Source organism: Microcebus murinus, chromosome 25, assembly GCF_040939455.1.
Source record: "Microcebus murinus isolate Inina chromosome 25, M.murinus_Inina_mat1.0, whole genome shotgun sequence".
NCBI classification, from domain to species: domain Eukaryota; kingdom Metazoa; phylum Chordata; class Mammalia; order Primates; family Cheirogaleidae; genus Microcebus; species Microcebus murinus.
Window position 1 is genome coordinate 8,856,476 of NC_134128.1, and position 19,502 is coordinate 8,875,977.

The window sequence follows — 19,502 nt, forward strand, 5'->3', positions numbered from 1 at the left end:
AGTGTACGTACATTGACCCATCAGAAAGCAAAGGTGCCGGGTGCGGAATTTTCCGCTGTGTCACGTTGGCAATGCAAAAAGTTTTGGCTCATGGATTGAGCCAGTTGCGATTTTCAGATTAAGGGGTGCTCAAGCCGCACCAGCTGACATGTCTCGCTGGTGCCCTGGTGGCCACTGGACTGCCCGAGTCACTGAGCAGCAGCTCCGGCACCTGCCTGGCCGGGACGGGAGAGGGGACAGCAGGCGCTGTCATGTGGCCCCAGCACTGCCCGCCACCCTCTCCCTAGCAACTCGCGAAGCCGAGCCAGTCACAGGACGGCTCGGGCGCGGTAGCTGCTTCCCCGAACTTCCGTCCCGGGGCTGGTGGGCCAGGAGGTGGCGATCGCATTTGCTGCTGGCCGCGTGGGTGGTGAAGCACCGAGAATAAAACTGGTACCCTCAGAGGGACGAGGAGAGAGACTGTCCCAGCCCTCCTGCCTCTGAGCCCAGCCTCAGTCCTGTCTGCTGTGCAGCCTCGACACTCTGAGCATCCTGCCGTTAGGTCACCTGTTTTCCCTGTGCACCTTGAACCCGGTTTCTCTGTCACACGCCCCCAGAATCCCATCACAAGCTTCTGGGCTTTCAGGTAGGACATGTGACCGGCAGTGGAACCCTTGACCCGCCCGTGTCCTCCTCGTTCCTGCAGGGGAGGCTCTGGCCTGGTTTGCCACTGCCTATCTCTGCCTCCAGGAAGGGGCCCGTCCCCCAGGCGTCCCCACTCCTGGGGACTCGGGGGCTGAGGAGTGGGGCTGAGGCAGGACCAGGGGCTGGCCTGGGCGAAGGGACCCGTGTGGGCTCCAGAACAGCGCCCAGCTCAGAGGCAGGTGACAACAGCCACTCCAGGCCACAGTGGGAAAGCGAGGGCTTCTCCAGGGGGAAGCAGTGAACACGGGTGGTACCAAAGCCACAGCGCTGCCCTCTGGGTCCCCTGAGGGAACACCACCCGTGTCACCCCCAGCTCTGGTTCCTGCTCTGGGCTGCTGGCCTCGGGCCTCGCTCACTACAACCAGCCCAGTAACTCTTCCCTTTTCCTTCCAGAACTTTCCCCTTTTTATTTGAGGGAGGGTAGAGGTTGGCCGTGTCAGATGTTTTGTCCTTGTTACATGAGCCCTGGGTGAATGTGACCTGGGATGTCCCAGGCGGGAGGGACTCTCCCAGGCTCCCTCCAGTCACCAGCCTGAGCACGTGGTCTGCAGGCCTGAGCCCCGCGGGGGCCAGTGTCCCCTCAGTGTCCCCTCAGTGGACGCCCCGCAGGGCCGGGCAGGCCACATCCATCTGTGGGGGGCCGGCCCTGCCTGGGGGCGAGGGGCACAGGACTCCTGCTGTCCCCAAGGCCTGCGACACCAGGTGCCAGGTGTGCTGCTTTTCTTAGTCTCAACTCCTCATCTGGAAAACAGAATGACCGGGGCTGCTGCGCTGGCAGTGAGATGATGCGTGGGATCATCAGTGTGAAGCCGTGAGCGCGGGCCTGGCTGGCCCGAGCCATCAGTGTCGCGCTTCTGGCAGTCGCCTCCCCGCTGCCACGGCCTCCCGTGGTGGCAGGCCAGGATCAGGCTCCTTTCTCGCCCCCAGCCCCGGGTCCCGGGGGCCGGGGGCGCTGTGTGGACGCCGGGGTGGGGGAGGGGGCCGAGGGTGCCAGCCGCAGAGCAGGTGGCTTAGATTTTCCGCAAATCATCCGAGTCTGCTGCGGGGCCTCCCGCCTCCATCGGCGCCACGTGCGGCGCCCGCCCCCGTCCCAGCCCGTCTCCGAGCTCCCTTCCCAGCATTAGAATAAAATCTCAGTGAACTTTCCACTGTGAGTGGTTTGGACACCTTAAAAGCAAGCCTCTTACTGCAGGCCTTTTTCTCGACACGCAGCAATCCCGTCCCACAGCCCTTCGCAGGCGGAGCCGGAGCCCGATAACACCGACCGCACACGCCACGGGCTGTCTGGGTGCTGGTTGTGGTCGTGGTCGCTCGTCTCAGCAGCCAGGTCTCCTCCCAACACTGAGTGCACAGGCTAAACGGTGCCTCGTGCCGGGGGAGGCCGTTGTCCCCGCCATCCAGGCCCTCAGCTGCGCCCAGACTCCCGCGGGCCTGCGTTCCGGCCACCGGGCGCTGCTGAAGGTGGCAAACCCCGGAAGCCAGTGCACAGGGTCTGAGTCCCCCATGAGGGACAGTGAAGAGACTCCCCTTGGTTTTGTCTGTTTGGCTGGGGCCGCCTGAGCCCGCCCTGCACCCCACACAGGTGAGCCTGGCCCCGCCCTGCACCCCCCCCCACAGGAGAGCCTGGCCCCGCCCTGCACCCCCGCACAGGTGAGCCTGGCCCCGACCTGCACCCCCGAACAGGTGAGCCTGGTCCCGCCCTGCACCCCCGCACAGGAGAGCCTGGCCCCGCCCCGCACCCCACACAGGAGAGCCTGGCCCCGCCCTGCACCCCCCGCACAGGTGAGCCTGGCCCCGCCCTGCACCCCCCACACAGTGAGCCTGGTCCCGCCCTGCAACCCCAACAGGTGAGCCTGGTCCCGCCCTGCACCCGGGCACAGGTGAGCCTGGTCCCCGCCCTGCACCCGGGCACAGGTGAGCCTGGTCCCTGCCCTGCACCCCCCACACAGTGAGCCTGGTCCCGCCCTGCACCCCCAACAGGTGAGCCTGGTCCCGCCCTGCACCCGGGCACAGGTGAGCCTGGCCCCGCGCCCGAGGGCGCCCAGGTGGGCTCAGCCTTTTTAGGGCCACGGCTGGCTCCCGAGGCTGAGTCGGCCAGGCGAGGCTTCAGCGGCGAGACCCGCGTGACTGCGGTGACTTCCACTGCTTAAGGTTAGTCCGGTTAAAACAGCATTTTGGTGTCTCATCTTCAATTTTAAAGCGACCCCCACCCCGCCCCAATTAATGGCCCCCAAACAAATCCAGCTTCCAAATACTGGGCTGAAAATGAACCGCTTCGCCTCGGGTCTCCCTTGGTGACCTCACTCGGAGCCTGCGCGCCGCGGGTGCCGTGCCAGGCGGGGGTCGCTACCGGGTGGCCAGGCCCGGGCAGCCAGGCAGGTGGCCCCTGAGTCACCCTCCCCTCTGGGGCCCCGGCTTCGCAGGGCGGGTTCCAGGACGGGCAGAGGCCCCGAAAGTCCTTTGCAGCCCGCGGAGGTGTAAACGCCGGGAGTGGGTTTGGGTCGTTTGTGCGACGGAGCCGCGTTCTCCCGGCTGCGACCCAGGCTCCCGTCTGGGTCACCACTGCGGCCTCCAGCCTGCGGCTTTTCTCACGAGGGCTCAATGGTCGTGCTGTGGGGACGGTTCTGTTGCCCTGGCCGGGAGGAAGCGTGTGGCAACGGGCGGCTGGACTCCGGGGGACGCTGGGGACGCGTCCTGGGGCTGTGAGCTGCGCGGCGAGGGCCAGGGCGGCCCCAGCTCCCTCTGGCCCGGCCGGCACCTGCGCCAGCTGCGGGACATTCAGGGCCAGATGAAACCGCCTCTGACGAGGGCCTTCGCCAGGTCACCGCCCTCACCCGTCAGACGGCCGCGGGGGCCTGGCTGGCGGAAGGGCGCGGGTCTTACTGTCAAGGTGGCCGCTGGCCTCTTGCCTTCGGGACCGGCAAGGAGAGCCCCGGCCGGCACGCGGCGGCCCGGCGGTGTCTCTGGGCTGTCTTCGGTCCATGCGGTCGGCAGCGACATCCTGGTTTCACCAGGTGAGACTGGCAAGGTTCGGGTGGCCTCGGGGAGTCGCGCTTCCGTTCTCTGTGGCCCAAGTCACGCGGGAAAACGGACACCGTGCCAACGCCTTTGTCGTCACTCAAAGAAACATTCCGCAAAATGGCAGATGACACATCTACTCGTTTATGCCAAATCCACCTGGTCCCCATGGCGGTGCGGAGGCGGGTGTGTGCGTGTCCTTGCGGATCCCGCTTAGACGTGGCTTAACAAGTTTCTCTGTTGGAAATTTTTTCTTTGGCCACGATTATGTGAAAACCGGAATTTAAAAACTGGACGGGGACACTGTTGCCTGGGGCTGTTGCCCCGGAATGGGAGGGAGGATTCCGTCCCGGGGTGGGATGGGAGGCGCCAGGATCTGAACCCGATTCCACCTGGGGCCTGCGAGGTCCCAGCCAGGGCCCGGGACTGCCACTTGCTCTGAGATGAAGCCAGGCGCCCCACTGTCCCCACATCAGACTGGGGGGGGGACGGTCCCAGCTCCATCCCTCCCTGGGGCCCAGGGGACACAGGCCTCCCTGTCCTCGCCCTGCTTGGCGACCTGGCAGCTGCCCGTGCTCTGCCCCCTGTGGGCCCTGGTGTCAGTGTAGCCGCAGGCGGGAGGCATCTTCATCCGGTCTGGGATGGGACTTTGATCCCAAAAGCCAAGCTGAGTAAGGGCGAGCTGCGACAGGGCCGCAGTGACCGGGAGAGACGATCTGACGAGGAGGAAGCACAGGTCACAAACCGGAAGCAGCTGCAGAGCCTCGGGCTGGCAGGGCAGGACGGGTTAGGGGGTCCCAGTCTGCTCAGCTCAGCCACAGCTGGGGGCCTGGGCCCAGCAGAGCCTCCCCCACGTCCCACGCCTGTGAGTGACCAGGATGTCAAGGTGTCACAGTGGAGTGAATGACAAAGCTGCCTGGGCCACAGCCGGGAGAAGGGGCTCTTGGCACCTCGCTGGGCCTCCAGGTGACGCAGGCGGCTCAGGGACGTGAGAGCAGCCTCACGGGCAAAGGGGGTGCCGGTTGGGTGGGGACCCCTCAAAGACTGGGAGCTTCAGTCCTGGCTGCACGGCGGACCCCTGAGGTCGCACTCCAATGGCTCCAGTTTTGTGGGTTCGGGGTGGCGCATCCCTGCACGGTGCGTCCACCCGGGGCCACGGGTTTGCAGGAAAATGGCACCTTACTTAGAGATTTCTAAGCGTGGACAGTTCAGCTGCAGAAAGCACCTGTCCGTGCCCGCCCTGGGAGACCAGGACAACCAGAGGGGCGATGGTGACAGGGACGGCAGTGATGCTGCAAGCCGTGAGGTCCATTGCGGCGGACTGAATGTGTCCCTGTCCACCCCAGATTCCTGTGTTCAAATTCCAACCGCCAAGCTGGTGACACCAGGAGACCTTTGGGGGCTGGCGCCATGGAGCCTTTGGGGGCCAATAGTTCTCAGGAACAAGCCCGGGGGGGGGGCACTCTGCCCTTGTAGGCCGCCAGAGCCTAAATGCGCTCTTCCTGCCGTGTGACATGAGAAGTCCGCCACCGGCCGCCTGGAACAGGTGCTCCCCGCCCACGTGGGCAGCCTGCCGTCAGACGTGCGGCTTCCAGAACTGGGAGAAGTGAGTTTCCGCTGTGTGTAAATTTCACCACTGGGCTTGTGAGACTGGCGCTGGCTTTGTACGAGGACAGACGTTGGGGAGCATCAGACCCGCCCCCCCAGGCGACTCTGCACCCACTCCCCTTAGCGCTTGTCGCCCGACTCCTACGCCTCCTTCCTGCCACCAAAACTGCTCCTGCTCACGTCACCACGCATCTGGTACTGTGTCCGAGAGGCTCGGCCCCACCCCTTCCATCCCGCTGCCACCAGCGTGTCACCCCCACTGCGAAGCCTCCGGTCCTTTGGGGAAGGCGGTGGGTGACAGTCCTAGGGATCCCCAGCTCCTCCTCTGATTCCTTTCCAGACGTCTCAGCTGTTGCTTTTTAAATCTTGCTTTCCCCAAGGTCTGCAGCCTCCTTCCCCCTCCCTGCCCTTGCCCTGCCCTGGTGACCTCGCCTGCCTCGGTCTGAGGGTGGCCTTCCCGGCCCAGAGCCCCGCCCTCGGCACAGGCACACTCCTCCCCAGTCCAGGGACGGCCACGGCTCTTCCCTAGTGCCCGAAACAGCTGCGCAGAGACTTGGGAACCTGACTCTGCGTCTCCTCGCCAGCGAGTCCTCGCGAGTGGACACGCGAGATCGTGCGCGCCGGCCAGCCCAGGGCCACCGCGCGCCCCTCCCCTGCGGCCTCCCCGCGGCGGCAGCGCGCCCCGCTGCTTCCGCCTGCCCTGCTCAGTGGTCACTGTCGCTCGGGGACCCACCCGACCTTTCCTCCGTGTGTCTCCTCTGAATTCTCCAAACTGGTTCAGTGCCCGGTTCCACCAGGGTTTCGCCTGTTTCTTCCCTAGTCCCATCCTCGTCCCGCTGTCAGGGCCTCGATGGCAGTGGCCACGGCCCTCACGCCCTCGCACCCCTCGGGCAGGCAGGGTGGCAGCGGGGGCTGCGACTCGGAGCCAACACGGAGCCGAGGGCGTGTGGCTCCCGCTGCAGCCACACGCGGGTCCGTGCGCTTCCCGCTTCCAGTTACGCCCGGGACAGGCAGAGCCGAGGGGACGGGCTGTCTGAGGTCCTGCCCGGGGCGCGGGAGGCTGGGGCTGTGCTGGGCCCTTGGCTTGAGCCACACACGCCTGCAGATGAATCGCCTCCCGTCACCCCGAGGGAGCGTGGAGGCAGGAGGGGTTCTAGGTTGTCACCGGCATGTCCCGCCCTGCCTCAGAAAATCCTTGTTCCTAATCGCTCCAGTTCACACTCCAGCAGCTGTGCCCGGCCCGGCCCCCCTCCCGGGCTGTGTGCACATCAGAGGCACACGCGTCACACGCCGCGCGGCTCACAGTACCCTGGATGAGCATCGGGGCGTGGAGGAGCGGGGACGATCTGCTGCTCTCCCACCTGGGAGCAGGTGGGGCTGGCCTGGGGGGGCTGCAGTTCTCACAAACCAGCCCAAGGCCCAGAGCTGGTTCCACCTGAACGAGATCAGAAGTGTCGAGAGTTGAGAACAAAACTTGAAAATTGAACTCGGGATGCCTGAAGTTGCTCGTGGATTTGGGAGTTTCTAGCCTAGAGGCGGCCAGTGCGGCGCCGTACACTCGCAGGGGCTGTGTGGGCCTGCCTGTGGAGCCGCATCTAGAAGCTAACGCGTCTGTCTCCTGGCACCCTCCTGCCCTGGCCGGGACTGTCCTGCCTGCGCCGCTGCCTCGCTGCTCTGTGACCCGCGACAACTGCACTCCCGGCCTCATTTTCTCAGCCTGTGTGACCCCCATAACAAGTGCTGGTCCTCCCCAAGCCCCTGCCCCTTTGCATGCTGCCACTTCTCCCCGAACCCCTGGAGATGCCCCCAAAAGGAAAGGGAACAGCGCTCACAGTGCTCCTGCCCGACAGCACTGGTGGGAAACCGCACTTGTGACCAGGAAAATCAGTGGTTTATAGCAAACATAAAACTTAATTTCTAAAGTCTTTCATGTCACTTTTTATTGAAGTGACAAAAGGAGGCCACTTCTATGTGTATACTACATATTCAGCTATACAGGAAAACTTCGTAAGAGAAAATACTTAGAAGTTATGTGTACATTTATTCTAAGAAAAACTGCCAGTTGGGAGATGAGAATGATGGGAAGCTTCTTTTTCTACCTTCAAATTTTTGGAAGAGTGCTCACACTAACTTTCTTAATGTAAAAACCAGGTTGCAGGCTGGGGCACGGTGGCTCACGCCTGTAATCCTAGCACTCTGGGAGGCCGAGTGGGGCAGATCTCTCAAAGTCAGGAGTTTGAAACCAGCCTGAGCAAGACTACTAACAGTAGAAAGAAATTAATTGGCCAACTAAAAATATATACAAAAACTTAGCCGGGCATGGTGGTGCATGCCTGTAGTCCTAGCTACTCGGGAGGCTGAGGCAGGAGGATCGCTTGAGCCCAGGAGTTTGAGGTTGCTGTGAGCTAGGCTGACGCCTCGGCACTCACTCTAGCCTGGACAACAAAGCGAGACTCTGTCTCAAGAAGAAAAAAAGGTTGCTACTAGCACTCAATAGTGTTAAAAGGAAAGCCAATGCGTGGTCTGTCCTGTCCTACAGCCTGTGACTGTGGGGACCCCCAGCCCCAGCCCATGCAGCTAGAGAGATTCGCAAGTTGGGTGGAGTGTGGGGACAGCTGGAAGGGACACACGACCCTCATGGATTCGTGGGGGTGGGAAGTACCCCCTCAGAAAGAGCTGTCACCAAAGGAGACAGGTTGCATGGGAATATCTGCTGTGTTTATAGAACTGTATGCATTTGGTGACTGTTTTGTATTTGTGGGGCATAATACTAATTCAGCCATTAGTTTGAAACAGACATTTCTTTTGTTGCAAATAGCTGGGTGAAGGATATATTAACAGTTGACATGAACTTTTAACAGAGCAAAAATTATTTTTAAAATGATTTCCAAATGTTTATAGAAGTTCACAGCTATTTCGTCTTGAAAAGCCTACTTTAATTTTTACAAAAGATGGTGCTGTCCATGTTTCATTTTCAAAAAGTAAAACTAAGATGAATGGTATCTGTCTCGCTGAAATTTCTAGTTCAAAGTACATCACCTTTATGTAAAACAAAATGATATTTTGTTGTGAGGTACCTAACTCTCCTGCCTCTTGTGAGGAGGGGAACTGTCCCCAGGGATTAGCCCCTCTCCTCTTCCTACTCGGTGGCGTTTTTTTCTCGGCTCACAACAGGATCACACATCCCAGGACCCTAGGGCGGCTGTCCACACAGCAACCAGCCCCGCAGCGCTCCTTCCAGGGCCAAGCCGGGGCTGGTCTCCAGGCAGCGGCTGTACAGGACTCTCCCCCGCAGGCAGCAGGACACTGCCACCAACAAGCAGCTGAGATAAAGGATATGTTAAGAAATTACTTGGAGTTTAAAATTTGAGGCAGGAGTTAATCGAGGAGTCACCTGTCATTTTAGAGGAATGATAATCCTTAGCCTTAGGAGAGACGAGACTTTCTAGAGTCAGACAATTATTTTTCACTTGTGTATAAAAAAGTCTCTCCAGGAACCTAAACTTCACTCCTTAATGAAGTTAAGAGCCTAGAACCAGTTTTTCTTGTTCATTCAACTCTTAATTACTTGGAGCAAATTACTCAGATCAGTAAGTGCTGATTCAGTTGAGTCTGAGGGAAAGCCTGAGTGTTTATGGTTTTGAAAAGCACCACAGGCGATTCGGAAGCTTCCCAAGACCCAAGAAACACTAAATAGATTTGGATTTCTCCAGCATGGAATGCCTCCAGTTAGAGCTAACCACATAAACAAGAGGAACTGAATCTTTACGGGGGGAATCCTATTCATCAATGAGCTATGATCATCTCAACTGGAATCTACCTTCCTTTCTGCCTCCACCATGGCTGTTTCCCTTCTCTCATCTGCTACTGACCTAAGATCTGGAGCACAAGGCTGGTTTGCTTTGCACGTGCGCAGAGCTTACTCGTGAGAAAAGCTGCGCTAACTTCGAATGTTCCAAATAGGACGCACGTCCTGAGACTCCAGGGGCAGTCCCCGGTAGTCCTTAGGACCTTCAGCCTCTCCAAACAAGAAGGGCACAGAGTTATAAACATTATTAAATTTTATTAACAAAAACTTTGTACATTTTAATACATGTGGAATTTTACATCTAGGTAAAATAACAACACATTCAAAATTTACCATTTATACAAATTGTTACAGAATAATCACCAGTGGGTTAAATAAGTAAAATAAACCACACTGATGTTTTTAAATTATCTACAAAAGATTTGACTTTCTTTAAAATTCCCCTGAACATATAAAAATAAATTAATTTTACTTTTCAATTAAATCTACCAATTAGAAATATTACAAATCAAAATATCAATGTTATCTTATGAATTTTTCACAATACAAAACAGATTCACAAAACCTTATTTACAGAAATGAGGTAAGAACTGTGCAATGTTTAACCAAGAGACATATTGCAGAATTAACATGTTCTTCCAGCTAAGTACACAGTGGAGGTCTAATTACAGCTGGGTCTTTTCCACTAATAATTCACACATTTAAGAACAGTTCAATGATCACGTCCCCCAATCGTTTAATATATTCTCTGCCATGCTGTCACATCAAGAGTGCGGCTCCCCAAAGTGGGAGGGCTGTGATATGGTTCACCTGCTCCAGGAACTGTAGTGGTGGGTTTTTGTTTTGTCTTAATGGTCAGTAATGAGAAGTTGTTTAAATAAAACAAATGTGTTTTCTCGCCAAATCCACTCCTTTCCTTGTGACTCATTAGTGGACAAATACCCAGGTAACAGTTTTGCCTGAGCTATCTACAGTGGCACAGAAAGTTTTGAATAAAGGCGGAAGCATGGGGAAGGCTGCCAGCGCGTGGGACAATTCCTGCTGCTCACAAAGGACTGACTGTGCGAGCTCTGCTGTCTCGACACAATGGAGGTACGAACAGGCACTTGGACAAGGCCAAACCCTACCCACGGTTTCCAGAGTGGCCCCCTCTTCCGGAATGAAGTCTTTCACTTTGAATTGATCGGGTTCCCCCAGCAGCCTTAGAACTCACTTAAGTCAAGGTTTCTTTAAAATATGAGTGGGTCTTAACACTAAAGAAAAAGCAATTATCAAAAGAAAATTACCTTTAGCAGAAGCAGATATTACCATTCTAACTTGATTACCAAAATTGGCCAAATCCCATCAGAAAGCAAATTTTTTAAACAAAGATTGCCAAGTCCCAGTTGCTGACCTTTGTATTTGCAATATTGAATCAAAACTCCAAAAGAAATTGGACAGTTCCTTGAAATTTGGTTTTAAGATTTGACTCACAGAGCAAGCATACTGTAACCAAAAGATCATGTTTCATCTTCCAACTTGTACAATAAAATCAAGTAGCTTATAAATGGAACAAGTTTTTAGTTTTGCTATTCATAGTTCCAATTTATGACAAAACTAGTTGTGTGCCAACTATATTGAATTTTTCTTGGGCTGATTAACTCATTGCATGTAAATTATTTCACTGACAAGAGTTAGTTACTAAATTTTCTTTCCAAGTTCAAAAAAGAAAAAATTAGGGTGAGGGGTAGGGGATATGGGAATTCCATTTCAGTGCAACAAAGCAACAAGAAAATTAAAGCCTTACAAGAATGTCCTTGTGGCAATTAATCCTTTGTTGTGCAGTGAGTTTCTTGTTGCATTTCTTCATAGTTGTAGTGAAAGGACTGCAACAGCAGCCAGACGAAGTGCTAGAACAGCAGGATAGGCAATTTCTAGATGTTTCTCAAGTGTCAACTTTTCTCTTGAGCTACCGGCCCAGTTTTATCACTAAGTCTCTGCAGTTAAAACAAACAAATCAAATGCATTAGGTAAACTGAGTTATGACCAACCCTTGGTAATATCCTCTTAATTGAAATTGTAACTAAGATGAAATGTGTTATATACAGTTATTTCTGTCTTCTGAAAATTGGCAAGGCTACTTCCCAGCATACTATATAGACATGAATTTACTAGTAAACACTTTTAAAACATTCTGCAGTGTCCAAAAACAAGAGTAGCAGTAGGCTTGAGCATCTCAGGGACAGAACACCTAGGGAAAGTGTAAATTAATCCTCAAAACTCTTTTCCACAGAAGCAATAACATGGTATTATGGAAAACAAAATTTTTATGGACTAAGAAAGTTGTGGGTTCTGCTCCCGTATTTGCTATTTGTCCTTTAAGTTTAAACATCTTTCAGTTTCCTTTTACCAATCTATTAAAAATGAGGTTACAACTTACTGGGTTAAAGACTGAAATCACATATGCCATTGGTTCTAAGGAGGAGGCCTGGCACATGGCAAGGTACTTCAGTAAATACTATCTCCCAGCCTTACTTTCTTCTATTAGCTAATTAATACTCATATTTAATGGAAAAACCACAATAAATAATTTACTTATTAGGTTGGTGCAAAAGTAATTGTGGTCTTGGACCATGAATTTTAAATAACTAGGCTCAAACACATCTTTATTAATCAAAATAGGAACCATTACAATCGATACATTTTTGCCAACAAGAAATAAGTTTTATTCCTGTAGCATAAAAATCTGTGCTTCGGGATTCGACGAACTCTTGGAAAGCATTTTCTGTACCCTGCTGGTTGTGGAAGCATTTGCCCTGCAAAAAGTTGTCGATGCTTGAAGAAGCGGTAGTGGGTTGGCGAGAGGTCAGGTGAATGGTGGATGAGGCAAAACTTCGAAGTCCAATTTGTTCAACTTTTGAAGCATTGGTTGTGTGACCTGTGGTCAGGCCTTGTCATGGAGAAGAATTGGGCCTTGGTGTTGACCAGTGCTAGCTCCAAGCGTTGCAGTTTTCGGTGCATCTCATCGATTTGCTGAGCATGCTTTTCAGATATAATGGTTTTGCTGGGATTCAGAAAGCTGGAGTGGATCAGACTGGCAGCAGACCACCCAACAGTCACCGTGACCTTTTCTTGGTGTAAGTTTGGCTTTGGGAAGTGCTTTGGAGCTGCTTCTCGGTCCAACCGCTGAGCTGGTCATCGCTGACTGTCATACAAAATCCACTTTTCGTCGCATGTCACAATCTGATTGAGGAATGGTTCATACAGGAAGAGAAGACACTTCAAAATGACGATTTTTTTGATTTTCAGTCAGTTCATGAAGCACCCACTTATCGAACTTCTTCACCTTTCTAATTTGCTTCAAATGCCGAATGACCGTAGAATGGTTGACTTTGAGTTCTTCGGCACCTTCTCCTGTAGTTGTGAGAGGATCAGCTTTGATGATGGCTCTCAATGGGTCATTGTCAACTTCTGTCAACAATCCCATTGCTGGGCATCTACCCAAATGATCCAATGACACTCTACAAAAAAGACACCTGCACTCGAATGTTTATAGCAGCACAATTCATAATTGCAAGGCTGTGGAAACAGCCCAAGTGCCCATCAATCCAAGAATGGATTAATAAAATGTGGTCTATGTATACCATGGAGTACTATTCAGCTCTAAGAAACAACGGTGATATAGCACATCTTATATTTTCCTGGTTAGAGCTGGAACCCATACTACTAAGTGAAGTATCCCAAGAATGGAAAAACAAGCACCACATATATTCTCCAGCAAACTGGTATTAACTGAGCAGCACCTAAGTGGACACATAGGTACTACAGTAATAGGGTATTGGACAGGGGGGAGGGGGGCGGGTATATACATACATAATGAGTGAGGTGTGCACCATCTGGGGGATGGTCATGCTGGAGACTCAGACTTGTGGGGGGAGGAGGGAAAAGGGCATTTATTGAAACCTTAAAATCTGTACCCCCATAATACGCCGAAATAAAAAAATGCGCATTACAGTGATGTATAACATAACCACATTTGTAACAAACAGCAAATTTCAACAATGCTAAAACCGTATTTACTTTTGCACCAACCTATAACACAAGAAAAAAATTGTAAAATTTCTAAAATTCCCATGTCAGCAAAATACTGGTGAGGCTTGTGTGATCGGGAAGTCAGCAAAGCAAGAGTGCAAACAAAAAGCATTGAAGAAAAACAATCCTACCATTCGAATTCTCATAACTGAATACAAACTAAAGTTTCTGAAGACTAACGGCACGATGAAACTCTCAAAAGTAATTGGAAATCGCACACCCTGTGACTTTGGACACTGTGACTGGCCGAGTCCCACCTCCTCTCTCCCTCTTTCCTGTTCCTGGCGTCCAGTCCCACTCTACAGCCCCGTAGCCTTCTGCTAACTGGGCTCTGCCCTGCACTGGAATTTAGGGAAAACATTTATATTCCAGTAAAGCAGATGTAATTAAAAGGAAGAATTAATAGAAAGAAACAGCCCTAAAATGTGTGCTATTGTATGCGTAGTATACTGCTCCTACGTCCATTTTTAATTTATCTTAACTTTGTACATTGAAAGGATAAATGCTATCATATGAAATTAAAGAATTTAAAATTTGAAATTACATTACAAATGTGATTGTGATTTCTTTAAAACAGTTAACTGGTAGAATAATTGGATTGCTTGTCATAAAATGTATATATTAACTTTATTATAAATATAATCACTTTTAAAAGCACTTTGGAGCAAAATAGAAATATTCCTATACTATATAGATTAGTTCTATACCTAAACAAATTAATTAAAGCTTCTTAGAAAACACCAACTAGTCTTTGGCGTGGACTGTCCTGTATGACTTGCTAACGAAAACATTTTCATTTTGACAACTGCTGAATCATAAAACAGCCTTCAAAACCTATGTGCAAACTGAAACTGCTGTTCTTAGGGGAGATACATATACTGGCGTAGGTCCTTTGTTTATAATATCCAGCTGCTGAAACAACTGGTTTTAAGAAGACATCAGAGGAATAGTAAATTTTAAAGGCTAGAGCATGATCTCTGACGTCATGAGACGTAATACAGCAAACATACTTACTGGTACCTTCTGACTCGCACCGTCGGCGTGGAGGGGGAGGAAGGGGTTGGTGGCCGGGTGGAGGGGCGGCGCCTGCGCGCCCGCGAGGAGGTTGTTGATGGGGATCTGCGCGGGGCCGGGCAGCTGCAGCTGCTGCAGCTCGGGCTGGTGGTGCTGCTGGTGGTGGTGCTGCATCAGCTGGTATAGAAAGGCCTGGTGCTGCTCCTTAGGTGGAAACACAGGAGAAAGTGAGTCCCCAGGGTGGAGCAGCCGTCAGGAGCGCCTGCCTTATCTGGTGTCTTTCCTTTAGTGTTAGATATTTAAACAGAAGTCACATTCACATTACTAGAAAGAAAATAAGTGTCTCATCTAGAAAAATATGCTGCACTAGATAATGGCCGTCTACTATAAAATGTCTATCAGCGAACAGCTTATTATCAAAACAGGGCACACAACTGTAAGAGACCTCTGTGTGCAGTAGGTTACCCGCTATGACCAAGGGGCACAGCAACTTCGATAAGCCACAAGTCATCTAGTTTTCACTGCTTCGTGTGGTCAAACCCTTCTCATAATCCTGTCCAGACTGAATACAACTTTAATGTTCTCATTCAAGCCTAACAGTAAGGGTGCTTTCTTGATGTAGTTATGGACTATTCTTCACAGGAAACGTATTCCATTCGATATATTTACATACTTCCTGAGTGTTTACTATGTACCAGGCGCTGTTTTAGATGCAGGAGACTATCAGCGCAGGGGAAGAAAAACAAACAAAAACGTTAGGATGTGATTATTGCTAAGAGCAAAGGGAAATGGGGGGTGGGGGTGTGAGGTTGTTATTGTAAGGAGATCGGTCAGGGCAGTTCCCGTTGAGGAGCTGGCACCAGGACAGAGCCGTGGAGATGAAGGAATTCCAGGTGGATGGAACGGCCAGTGCCAAGGGCCCCGCCCCACAGGCACACAGAGCCACGATCCAGGCCCAGCCAGGGAGCAGCGGGGCAGGATGGAGTGAGCAAGGGCGGCAGGAGAAGCGTGCAGGGCTCACAGTGGACCGCACAGATACTTTGGCTTGTACTCACGGCAAAATGAGAAGCCAGGAGGTTTTGAGCAGAGAAGTGACACAACCTGACTGAGGAATTCTTGGTGGAGTCAAGGTGGGTATCAGAGATAGAGGACTGTGCAAGGCTTTTGGCTTGAGCAGCTGGAAGGATGGAGTTGCTGTCAGCTGGGGTGATGAAACTAGGGGTGCAGTGGGTTTGGGGGGGGCAGATCAGTTCAGCTTTGGACACGTTACGTCTGAAATGTCTTTTAAGATCTGCAAGTGGAGATGCTCAGCACTTGGATATAAGAGTCTCAAGTTCCAGAGAGAGGCCTGGGCTGAAGACTAAATATCAGCACACAGGTGGCATTAAAAGATAAGCGAGTGAGGGAGATTGCTGAGTTCTAGGGCACTCTGGAGTTGAGGGGACCCAGGAAAGGTGGCTACAAAGGAATGACCAGTCAGGTAAGAAGAAAACCGAGATCACGTGGTGTCCTGGAAGCCGAGGGGACAAAGTGTTCCGAGGAGGGGGAGCTGTGATTAGCTCTATCGCGTGCTGCTGCCAGGTCAGGCAAGGCAGAGAACTGACCACTTGATTTAGCAATCTGAAGGCCACCCAGAGGGGACGGCAAGCCAAGGAAAAGGAGAGTGACGAGTGGGGGAAGGAGAGTCCAGCTAGAGAGTTAAGGTGGAAGCTACACCTTTGCCTTGTAATAAAATTCCCACCTCCACAGAGTTAATGCCTGTGAGCGAATAAACTGCCTCCCACAACCTCGGCTGACAAAAGAAAAAGAGCTGTAGCCCCTTGAGTTCTCATGGTCTCTGAGCAATAATTTGTGCTGAAAATTCCTTAATCAACCATGTTCTAGAAATGTGGTTATCTCTATGTTCTCTTCTTGTTAATCAATATTTTACTCTAATAAGAAGACACCTAGAATGAGTTTCAGTACTTCATAGTAAGATGAAGCAAGAGATAAAAAAAGCAAGATCACATTTTAGTGTAAGCATTAAGAATTTATATATAATCTCTGTGCCACTGTAAGAACAGCGACAATGAAAATGACCCAGATTCAAACTATCTTCAATATATTTTTTTTACTAAAAAGTACATAAATATGTCTTTGAAAAAAATTACAAAAGCTGACCCCCGTGTTAACTAAACAACGAAATCAAGTGTGCAAGGGAGTGGAGCAAAGGGACACGGTCCACTCTTCCCTTCTCTAAGATACCTACACTTCACACCTCCTCACTTGACCAAGATCCCCTCCTTCCCTCGCTGCTCCGCTGCTCTAACCGCCTGTGGCTGCAGTGAGACGCTGTTGTCCTATCCTCCTCCTCTGCTGGGAACTGTCCTCCCTCAAGATGAACAGAAACTACCCCCTCGTGCCATGTCTGTCTTTTGCGGCCCATTTCTCTTTTCTTTCCTTTTTTTTTTGGCCGAGACACAGTCTCGCTCTGTTGCCGGGGCGAGAGTGCAGTGGCATCAGCCTAGCTTACAGCAACCTCAAACTCCTGGGCTCAAGCGACCCTCCTGCTTCAGCCTTCCGAGTAGCTGGGACTTATAGGCACATGACGCCCAGCTAATTTTTCTATTTTTAGTAGAGATGGGGACTCACTCTTGTTCTCACTGGTCTCCAACTCCTGAGATCCAGCAATCCTCCCGCCTCGGCCTCCCAGAGTGCTAGGATTACAGGCGTGAGCCACCGTGCCCTGCCCCCATTTCTCTGCTTTTTACTGTACACTGTCTGGAGCTGCTTGTAGTCAATCTTTACTTCCCCTCATCCCATTTTCTTTTCAACCATTTAATGAGGTGGTTACTGTCAAAGGCAGTTTGCGCTAGTCAAAAGGTTCCAGATAACCAAATCCAATGCTCAATCCTTATCCTACCAGGAGCATTTTACACAGTTGACTCTTCCCTTTCTGGAAACATTTTCTTCACCTGGCCCAAGACACCACCGTCTCTGTGCTCTTCCTAATTCACTGGCCCCTTTTCCTCCGAGGCCTTGACTGGCTCAGTCTCCTTTTTTAGGACGGCCGGGGCTTGGTCTTCATCCCTAGGAGATCACATCGCTCTCCTGACTCTCAGCATCCCCTGCGCGCCATGACCCCAGCCTTCGCTCTCTGGCTGTGCCCTTTCCTGGGACTGCAGACTCGCGGTACATGATGGCCTGGTCTACCTTCCACTGTGACATCTCAACCGAGGCCTCCAGTTTAGTATGCCCATAACTGGACTGCTATTTTCTCTCCGAAGCTGGTGTTATACATTTCTTCCAACTCTCAGTAAAAGTCAACATCCAGTTGTTCAGGATTCCTTCCTTATACATCCCACAAATGAATTTTGTTGGTTGTATCTTCAAAATACACCATGATTTCAGACAAGTTTCACCATACAGACCGTGCTATTTTGAGATGCCAGCATCTCCTGCCTGAGCCCTCCTTGTCTCCACCTCTGCCCCATATCTCCCTCTAACACACAAACTATTCTCCTTGCAGTAGCTAAACTAATCCTTTAAAACAGGCGTCCTCAAACTACGGCCCACGGGCCACATGCGGGTGTTTTTGCCCGTTTGCACATATCTTATTTTGAAGTAAAAAAACAATGTGCACAGGAATTTGTTCATAGTTTTTTTTTAAACTATAGTCCAGCCCTCCAATGGTCTGAGGGACAGTGAACTGGCCCCCCGTTTAAAAAATTTGAGGACCCCTGCTTTAAAATGTAAACAGTTACATTACTATTCTCTTCAAAACCCTCCAATTCTTAAAATAATCCTGAAAAAAAGTGGGGAGAAGAGAACACAAGATAAACAAATTGGGATATTATAGCCAGGTGACAGAATGATGGGTACACAGTACTCCAGTATACTCCACTTTTGGTATACTTGAAAATTTCCATAGTAGAAAGACTTTTTAAACAAAAAGTCACCAATGAGTCCGGGCTCAGGGCTCACGCCTGTAATCCTAGCACTATGGAAGGCCAAGGTGGAAGGACTGCTCGAGGCCAGGAGTTTGAGATCAGCTCAAGCAAGACACTTCCCCCACCCACCATCTCTACTAACATGGAAAAAACTGGCAGGGTGTGGTGGCACACTCCTTCAACTGTCTCTCAGGTCTGTGCGCCAAAGTCGCCCCTCAAAGAGGTGGGATGATCCTATGCATTAGGTCATTACATATGAAACGTCCGGTTTCAAATTGAAGGTATAATTTATTATATCTCAAACAAGCAGTACAATGAATCAAAATACCCGCCTAAACTATCAATGGTTTTGCCATCTTAAGGGTAGCTTGTTTATGCCAGCAGCAGAGAAGCCTGGAAAGACAGCCAGTGGCAATGAAATCTCCAAAGGCATTTTCCACAGCTTGTTTAGAACTGAATATTTTTCCTTGCAAGAAGTGGTTTTGCAGTTGGTACAAGGTCTGGCGAATACGGTGGATGACAAAGAGATCCCAAGTCCAGCTGCTGTAGTTTGAGCAGCGTTGTCTGTGTGACATATGGTCAAGCATCGTCTTGCAAGAGGATTGGCCTGTCTCAGCTGCTTAATCACAAGCATAGGCATCATTTCGTCCAACTGGTTGCAGTAGATATCCGCTGTAATCGATTGACCAGGTTCATGAAGCTGTGGTGGATAATACTAGCGCTGGAAACCAAAAAGACATCATTTGCTTTTTTGGATGAATAGGCGGTTTTGGACTGTGTTTTCAAACTTCATCTTTAACCATTCTGCTGAATGCTTGCGATTGTCAAAAAGAATCCATTTTTCATCATATGTAACAATACGATGTAGAAATGGTTCACCTTTATGTCGTGGCAGCAAAGAAAGGCAAGCTTCGAGATGATTTCTCTTCTGATGCTCATTTAATGCACATAGAACCCATCTATCCAGCTGCTTTACCTTGCCGATTGGTTTCAAATGGTCTAATATTGTTGGAATAGTAATGTCAAATCTTGCTAATTCGTGTGTAGGCTGAGATGGATTCACTTCCACTATAGCTTTCAGCTCATCATTATCCACCTCGGTCTCAGGTTGCCCTCATGGCTCATTTTCAAGATTAAAATCACCAGAACGGAACTTCTCAACCCCTCCAGGTACTGTGCGTTCATTAGCCACACCCTTCCCAAACACTTCATTGATATTTCGAGCTACCTGCACTGCATTGGTTCCATGATGGAACTCATATTTGAAAATAACATGAATTTTTTACTTATCCATGGTTTCACAAAAACTGCTCTAAAAAAAATTTGAAAGATAATCACAAGCCAAAAGGTATGTCTGAAAGATTGAGGGT

The 19,502-nt window shown here is 51.1% G+C and overlaps 1 protein-coding gene across 16 annotated transcripts in view; it reads right to left on the bottom strand.

The window, feature by feature from the left end:
• Positions 1-8,293: 8,293 nt before the first annotated feature.
• The window catches only part of MLLT10 (MLLT10 histone lysine methyltransferase DOT1L cofactor), a 198,777-nt gene continuing 187,568 nt past the window's right edge, over positions 8,294-19,502 (bottom strand). For 5 of the 16 annotated variants that reach the window (XM_012767325.3, XM_012767324.2, XM_012767330.3 and 2 more), the window contains 2 exons: positions 14,204-14,407; positions 8,301-11,094 (listed from right to left, as the gene is read on the bottom strand). In XM_012767325.3, coding sequence (XP_012622779.1) covers positions 11,050-11,094; positions 14,204-14,407 — 249 coding nt within the window. In that variant the 3' untranslated portion in view covers positions 8,301-11,049. Of the gene's footprint in view, positions 11,095-14,203; positions 14,408-18,370; positions 18,854-19,502 lie in introns of those variants that run through there. The other 11 variants (XM_075997676.1, XM_012767336.3, XM_012767335.3 and 8 more) reach the window with 6 other exon arrangements.